Here is an 8,866-nt window from a genome sequence, read left to right as displayed (position 1 = left end):
ACTGTGCACAAAATAACATCACCATCAATCAACAAGGATTGGGTTAAATCTCCCCCTCATACGTGCTAGCTCCTTGCACGACATGAGTATTATTCCTCAAAATAGCCCTTGAGCCAATCGTGAAGCTTTTGCCAAAAATAGGGCTCTTTTTACAAAAATAATCAATCCTTCTAGAGGATGTTCACACATCTAGTGTGTACCAAAAACAATAGTGAACCTCTAGTTCACACACACTACACCCGTGCACATCGGGGTGCATAAATATACGAATACAAATAATGGCACATGGCCAACCAACAATAATGAAATATAACTCATAAATGTCGAGGCGATGTAAACGCCCATCTACATGACAAAATTCGTGCGACACCTCGTTCGGTGACCCTCGAGCGTGCAACCCTCGTTCGGTGACCCTTGCACACTCATGCCTGTGTGACACCTAGTTCGGTGACCCTCGCACAAGTACAACGCCTCATTCGGCATCCTCGTACTCATCACCTGTACTCAACAAGTCAAAATGTTAGGTGAGGCAATCAAACACCAATATCAACAACACTAGCATGCGTACACATGGCATCACCCAATCACATCATACATAGCATAGACCCGCAAAGTATATGCCAATCATACTTACAATGTAGTATTTAATATGACATCACTCACGATACTAATTGCAAGCATGGCACAATGGTCGGATGGGCGTCCCCAATAGACCATAGAGGGCCAATAATGTAACAAGGAGGCATGCACGATGTATGATTATGGAGAGAGAGAGAGAGCGGCGTGCAGATATGTATGCTTATGGGAGCTATGGTTGGCTAGAAATGCTATTGTTTTCAGAAAGGGACTGTCCATGGGATTGACTTTGAGGAAATCAGACATAAATATATATATAACTGTTGGTCTATTTATTACATCAATAAACTCAACAATAATACATATGTTGAACTATTAAAGTCATTATAGGGGTATCTTATACATATTGGGTGTAGTATATACTAGGGCAGCCTAACATGCACAAAATATGATGCAGGTGTATGCGGGAAAAGACATCAAAGGGTCACAAAGAGCAAGCAAGAAGAGAAGTTAAAGACTTCAACCCAAAACAAGGAGGTGGTATCTCAAAGTGAAGCAGCTTCTTGTCTGCACCTACTTGACCCTCTTGGAAAATCCTGTGAGGAAGAGACCTGATGTAAAAAGTTGGAAGAGAAAAGAGTACATGGAGGAACAGACTCCAAAAGGTTTCTTAACTGGGCCAATTATGCAGGCCAACAAGCAGTTGGGATTCATACTAGATGGGATGAATGTTCTTTTGTCTTTGAAGGCTGAATACTGTGGAGTCTGTCTGGTTTTGAAATCATCACACATATATATGGATAACTCTTGAGAGATGAAAGAATGGTCATGATGTAATAATATAATATACATTTCCCAGAAAAAAGAATTTCAACTTGCAAGTTTTGTAGTCAGTGGGCACTGCGGACATAAGTTATGTGGTCACTGGTGACAAAGCCTAGCTACTAAATTCACACTTGCGTACTGCGCTTTGGAGCGTATTTATGTTGTTGTCTGTTGCGGCCTACGGGCTAGGAGTCTAGGACATTAACCGCAACTCCCTTTTTTGTTGACGCAGTCTCTCTCTCTCTCTCTCTCAGCGATCGTTTTGTATTTTGCTTCATCTGCGGTGGGGCGGTGCTGTCTTTGGTGGAAAGCCGCTGGTGGGCAGAAAGCCGTGCTGGGCCTAAAAAGAGGAGCACAATCTTCAAAGGCGATTCCAACGGTGTGCCGTACACGGGGGGAGCTGACAAAGGTAAATCTACAGCCTGTTGATTCTTACAAGGGTTCAAGGTTTTTCTGGGGAAGCGATCGAATGAATGCCATCGCCTGCAGGAAACTCCAGGCCATATTCATATTGCCATATCGCCATAGCCATATGAGCAGACTATATCGCCACAGCAACAGCCATAGCATACTCAGAGCCATCTTCGTATGGTTTGATCACCACAGCCACAGCCACAGCCATAGCCATAGCATATCCATCGCATATACATAGCAATAGCTCCCATACTGCCATAGCATAGCATAGCCATAGCCATAGTTCCCATAGCTCAATCATCAGCCACAGACATAGCATACACATATCTAAACGCATAGCCATAGCCATAGTCCCTATAGCTCAAGAAGGAGAAGCTCAAGAAGGTGCAGCATACAAGATTACGAAAACCAGAGCATTACCATGATCGCCCATCATGCATTTGCAGGGAACCCCATCATCTCAGACAAGCGTGGGAACCTCAGCATAGCTGATTTGGGTGAAGCAGAATCAGCAGGGACCCTGCGAGTCTTGCCTTTGTTGGAAGGAAAGCCCCTCATCGCCTCCATATCCTCACCCCAAGGCGGTCAGATTTGGCGCCTCGCTTGGCAGAACTTTGGAATCTGCCACAATGCTCTAGTCTCCTCCCAGCAGGCTGTGAGTACTTTTTTGGCAGAGCAGCAGACAGTAGGTGATGAAGACAAGCTCCTTCCTGCAGATTTCAGCCATGGCATTCTCACCCATGATCGACTTGTGTACTTGGGTGATAGAGATGGTGTTACCTTTTGTGCTCTGGACGTGTCTCCGTACCCAGCATTTGGTGGTTCTGCAGACAAGATTGCCCAGGATGCAAAGTGGTTGCAAGGCTTGTTGAAAGCATGGGAACTGCCCTCTTCTGATGCCAAGGTTGGCTTTGTCGATCTCCGACTGCTCATGACAGGCACGGATTGGTCTGACCAACCCACACTAGAGGAGTTGTCCATTGCGGGCCATGTGTGTGAGCTCCAACCTGTTTTCTAATCTTGTTTATGCAAATTGCCCTTCATCTGTTATGCTTTGTATTCAATGATTTCAGCTCCTGCTGTAAATAGGCTCATGATGCATGGTGGTGTTTCTGGCTTGGAGACTTTTGCAGGCAAGAGCGATGTTGGATTGGCACAGTCAATCAAGATTTTGTGGACGGTGTGGGGCCACCACAGTCTTTAAGGAGTCTGGGAGGCGTCGACAATGTGTGAGCGATCTTTGCAAAAAGAAGCTGTATCCTCGACTAGATCCTGTAGAGTATCTTTTTATGGGCATTTGGTTCTTGCGTTCTTCACATGTCACAAGAGGGCTCGAAGGATTCTATAGAAGTGATGGCTTCTCATGCTTGTGATGGTGTACAGGTGGTGATCATGCTGGTGATTGACAAAGAGAGGGACTGTGCGGTGTTAGGACGCCAGTCACGATTTGTGCCACGCATGTGGAGTTGCCTTGCTGGTTTTATTGAGGTAAAAAGTGCTGCTGCCTTTTTCAACGGGCTGCTTAGAAATCTTTATTTGTTGGTGTTTCTTTGTTTCCCACATAAGTTTCTTGTTCTCTTGAGGTGGGGTTGCTGAACAGCTAATCAGTCATGCCTTTGTACTGGCCATGGAAATTGTAGCCAGGGGAGAGTTTGGAGGAGGCTGTGAGGCGTGAGACAAGAGAAGAAGTTGGCATTGAAGTTGGTGAAATCATTTATCACAGCTCTCAACCATGGCCTGGTAAGTTGCAATAATAAGGTTGTTTTTCAGCATTCATGTATAACGCTTTTTTCCTTTGAACCATGAAGCAGCTACTTGAAAGAGTGCATTTAACACTTTTTTCCTTCAAACCATGAAGCAGCTACTTGAAAGAGTGCATTTTTCTATGCTAGATAGTTCGAGTTTGCATTTGTAGCATCATCTTTTTGACCCCTTGTGTTTGGAGGGGTTTTGCAGTTGGGCCAAGCAGCATGTCTTGCCAATTGATGGTGGGCTTTTTTGCATTTGCGGCTACATTTGATATCAGAGTGGATAAAAAGGAATTGGAAGGTTTATTTCTGGGACTTTGACATCTCAGGATTTTGTTTCATTGCGTTTATGAGACTTTTTCTCTATTTTACTTTTCAATGCATTTTGGTGTTGTTATGCTGCAGAGGCGAAATGGCATCCTCGGGAACAGGTTAGAAAGGCCTTGACATTCAATGAATACAGGAGCCAGCAGCAGTCATCTGCATCTAGGGTGCATCAAGCATGTGCTGGCGAAGAGAGAAGGAGAGGCTCTTCGATTGAATCAAGGGTTGATGCTGGGGAACTTGCGCCTATGTTTGTACCGGGCCCGTATGCAATTGCTCATCATTTAATCTCTACATGGGCGACAAAAGGGCCAGATGCCTTACTGAGCAAAGTTTGACACTTGTAGCTATATTTTTGCTCTCAAGCATGATTTGAGCCCTCATTGATTTAGGGATTGCCTGATGTACTTAGGTTTTGAACTTAATATTGGATATATGTTTGCCTCTTCATGGCATGAAAATGGTGTCAGCTTTGTGCAATTTTTGTATGTAGGTGTTCTATGAGAATTCAATTTCAGTGGAATAAGGTGGATCCTCAATGAATATTTTTGGTGTATGAGATTGCTTCTATGTTTAAACCACATGACTTGCAGAATGCTGGCCACCCGGTGCTGGATAGCTAGGTGATGAGTGTTTTTGCTTCTACAGGCTGAAAGACCTGTGTTTTGCTTCGATGATGATGTTGGACTGTTCTTGACCTCCTGTTTGCTTGCGTTAGGGCTGAGGGCTGCCAATTAGGTGGCGGTATCAGCTTCAAGGTGTGCAAGAATGATGAGATGGAAGGTGTGGCTGGAAATGGCCTGTATAGAGGCGCTGTAGACCTTAGGGCTCGCCAACTGGCTACGTGGACTGAAAAGTGCTCTTTTGGGTGCTTTTCCATGGGCACTTGAGACTTAGGCGGTGGCCCCTTGGTTGTGGGCACCCAACCTGACCATGGCCCCCAAATTGGGTGGCCAAAGGGTTGCCCAAGGCCTACTGGATGACCTTAATATTGCCCCCTTTTTCTGGTCTGTGGTGTTGTTAGTACCATATGAATGGGTTTTTACACACACCGGGACTCTCACTTTGACAAAGAACTCTGACCACCCTTGGCGGTACGCCGGCGACTCGTTCCTGGACAAGGGCTCACAAAATGCCTATTGTCCAGCCTTAAGGCCTTGCACTTGAGTTGGTGCATCATGTCCACAGCATCAAAGTGCAGGATGCACGTGACATCACTTAGCTTGACGACGGGGTCAGCAATGTCGTCGGTAAATCCTTCAATTGATGGAACCTTGTGTCAGCTCCATGAGGGTCTTGAGTACCGATTGTTACTACAGCAATATGGTATCTATGTGGATTGATGGGAGGTATTGTGGTCATGTACCTTGGTATCCACTGGAGTGTGGCTTTTGTCTGATCAGGTGGGTGACGAAACTGTTGGGCCCAGCAGATGGCGGAATGTTTCGAGGTCTCTTTTATCGGTTGGTCTTTTTCTTCTTCTTTCTTCTAGCTCTGTGTCGCTTATGTGGTAAATTTTGCACTTAATTTTGAGAAAACTCATTCACATAGTTAGTCCCAACTATATCAACATCAGGAAGAAACCCATTGTTTGGGATATTGGACTGTACACTATAGATCATCGAATGCAGAGCTCCTTAGGTTCTCCTTGGCTTATGACCGATTTCGGTAATGTTTTTGTGATCCACAGAAAAAAAAAAAATCATTCCATTCGACGTGTACTTTGCATTTTGCAAACCACTTTATACCTAAAATGATGTTTGCAGCAATGAATGGTGTGACCAAGAAATTGTGTGTAAACTCCAGCTCTGGGAATTCCATTGTTGCACTCTGTGCAAGGCACTGAACTTGTAGAATCATTCCGGTGCTAAATCCAATGACTGTTCTGGCCACTCGTGTCAAATCTAAGCGAGCTTGTAGTCAAGCTGTTCAGAAATAACGTCTTCAGCTAAACAAGACTATGATAGGTTGTCTGCTAAAGTGCCATGACCCTTCACTGAAGGAGCTGTTTTGGCTTTAGCCTTTATTAGAGTCCCCTCCTGTAGAGTTTCTAGTTCCTGGGAGATTCCTGCTTGCTTAATTTGCAATGTCCTATAAATGACGGTTCTAACAATCCGCTCGGCGGGGGAGATTCTATTGAGTTGGCCTTGGCAACTGGTCCCTTGGTTGAGTATGGGGTGGAAGGAGTTGGTTTTTTAGGGCATTGCTTGACAGCATGCCCATTGTGTGGCACCATAAACAACGGTTTTTTGGTTGATATTATGCCCTTTCTGTTGGATTCAAGTGATCACATGTGATGCCCTCTTTGGCCTTTTGGTATGGTGGGTGCATGTGTGACAGTTATGGGCCTCGAGGTTTGCCCCTTAATCCCTGGGCCGTTTCTCTGTCTTCCAAGGTCTGAGGTGGGATGGGACGCCAAGGATAGAGGACGAGGAAAAGCCCAGGATGAAAGAGGAAGATGGCATGGTCGGATATGTGCGACGTAGTATCTGTACTGCTGCATATCCATGGAGAAGCGCTGGAGATCACCGGCATTCTGGTACTATTGATGTGTACTTGCTATGTTTTGGTTGCTGCTTTTCAGGTCCATAGGTGCGTCCGAGCGTGGGACTCCTACAAGGATTAGGTCACAAGCCTGTGAGATGAGCTGTCTGGAAGACTGTGCGTAAGGTCGGGATTGGTCTCAGAGTGGGCTGAGTATGGTGTGTTCCTCCATGGGAGTGCCAGATCTTTACAGGGCGGCCAACCCACTACGAAGTGTGTAGGCTGGTCTTGCAGCAGGAGGTGTCATGTGCATGATCAATGCCATGGACAATCTTCAGACGCTGATCCAGAAGAGGCAACCAGATAAAGACTATGAACCAGATAGGATCAGAGATTGGAGCACAGGTGCTTTGGGCAGTGTGGAGCAAGGCTTGGGGAAAACAAGAAGAGGATGCTGTCGGCTGCCTGGAAAGGGGGTACTGTTGGCTGGACACAGGCTCTGTCGGCTGTACCAGAGAGCATGGCGGCTGAAACGCATCAGGATATGGCAAAGGAACTACAAGCGCATCAAAACATGATTTATTTGTCCAATCAACTGGCCGACCAGCAGTCGGCCAGTTCTCCATAAAGTCAAAAGAACTATAGATAGCACAAGAGGCTCCTTGAAAGATTCATTCAACCCTCTAGGGGTTTGGGTCAGTAGGAGTCCCATAGGGGGACAGTTTTGGGTGTTATTCACCTTTTATTCAAGGCGACCTAGGGCTGTGTGTAAGAGTACCTTTTTGTACTATAGCAATATACTGAATTTCCAGCACATCTCTCTCTCTCTACTCTCTCTCTATATCTGCGTTTTGCATCAGCATGTTGCCAGGAGTGTTTAGGGCTGAAAGAAGACTCCCAGAGCATCCGCGTGTTACATTGGTATCAGAGCATCAGGCTCAGCAAAGCTTAACATTGAATCAGTCCCGTATGATGGTGTACAGGTCCAAGGTACAGGAAAGTACACCGATACAAAGCCCAAGACAAGGAACACAGAATCGGGAAGAACTCCTAGGAGGTTTGTTGGTGGTGTTCCACAAAGCCAAAGGGGATGGCGGTCCTGTGAGCTAGATAGGTCCCCGGGCAACGGTCCCAAGGGAGGTTTATCCTCCAAGGGTGATGTGAGAGTGCCAGACTCATTCCTCAGGAATGAAGACCAAGACGGTGTTCAGAGTCAGGGCAGGAATGGATTGTGGACTTGATGGAACCAGATGCATAGATCTTAGTCTGTGACAGAGTAGTTTGGAGACCGGGCCGGGCTTTCAGAGAAGGGTTGCCAGGGATGGATGGATGACAGAGGGACTTCGGGAAAAAGTATGGGGTGATGACAGTCATCCAAGAACAGGTTGGAAGCCCGTCATCATGTTTAGCAGAGGGGGATGTCATGTGCATGATCAATGCCATGGACAATCTTCAGACGCTGATCCAGAAGAGGCAACCAGATAAAGACTATGAACCAGATAGGATCAGAGATTGGAGCACAGGTGCTTTGGGCAGTGTGGAGCAAGGCTTGGGGAAAACAAGAAGAGGATGCTGGCGGTTGCCTGGAAAGGGGGTACTGTTGGCTGGACACAGGCTCTGTCGACCGTACCAGAGAGCATGGCGGTTGAAACGCATCAGGATATGGCAAAGGGACTACAAGCGCATCAAAACACGATTTATTTGTCCAATCAACTGGCCGACCAGGAGTCGGCCAGTTCTCCATAAAGTCAAAAGAACTATAAATAGCACAAGAGGCTCCTTGAAAGATTCATTCAACCCTCTAGGGGTTTGGGTTAGTAGGAGTCCCATAGGGGGACAATTTTGGGTGTTATTCACCTTTTATTCAAGGCAGCCTAGGGCTATGTGTAAGAGTACCTTTTTGTACTATAGCAATATACTGAATGTCCAGCACATCTCTCTCTCTCTACTCTCTCTCTATATCTGTGTTTTGCACCAGCATGTTGCCAGGAGTGTTTAGGGTTGAAAGAAGACTCTCAAAGCATCCGCGTGTTACATTGGTATCAGAGCATCAGGCTCAGGAAAGCTAAACACTGAATCAGTCCCGTATGATGGTGTACAGGTCCAAGGTACAGGAAAGTACACGGATACGAAGCCCAAGGCAAGGGACACAGAATCGGGAAGAACTCCCAGGAGGTTTGTTGGTGGTGTTCCACAAAGCCAAAGGGGATGGCAGTTCTGTGAGCCAGATAGGTCCCCGGGCAACGGTCCCAAGGAAGGTTTATCCTCCAAGGGTGATGTGAGAGTGCCAGACTCATTCCTCAGGAATGAAGACCAAGACGGTGTTCAGAGTCAGGGCAGGAATGGATTGTGGACTTGATGGAACCAAATGCATAGATCTTAGTCTGTGACAGAGTAGTTTGGAGACCGGGCCGGGCTTTCAGAGAAAAGGGTTGCCAGGGATGGATGGATGACGGAGGGACTTCGGGAAAAAGTATGGGATGATGACAGTCATC

At 46.3% G+C, this 8,866-nt stretch overlaps 1 protein-coding gene across 1 annotated transcript; it reads left to right on the top strand.

Moving 5' to 3' along the window:
* The first annotated feature begins 1,400 nt into the window (after nt 1–1,400).
* Nucleotides 1,401–4,348, top strand: LOC147634422 (nudix hydrolase 19, chloroplastic-like). Its single transcript, XM_086803491.1, has 7 exons — nt 1,401–1,810; nt 1,891–2,806; nt 2,949–3,089; nt 3,199–3,303; nt 3,456–3,555; nt 3,772–3,864; nt 3,969–4,348. Exons 2-7 carry the CDS (start codon nt 2,237–2,239, stop codon nt 4,223–4,225), a joined length of 1,266 nt encoding a protein of 421 aa, XP_086659617.1. The 5' UTR covers nt 1,401–1,810; nt 1,891–2,236; the 3' UTR covers nt 4,226–4,348.
* Nucleotides 4,349–8,866: the final 4,518 nt, after the last annotated feature.

Source organism: Cibotium barometz, chromosome 10, assembly GCF_041138505.1.
Source record: "Cibotium barometz isolate CiBa-2024 chromosome 10, ASM4113850v1, whole genome shotgun sequence".
NCBI lineage: Eukaryota > Viridiplantae > Streptophyta > Polypodiopsida > Cyatheales > Cibotiaceae > Cibotium > Cibotium barometz.
This window is presented reverse-complemented; position numbering and strand designations above follow the sequence as displayed.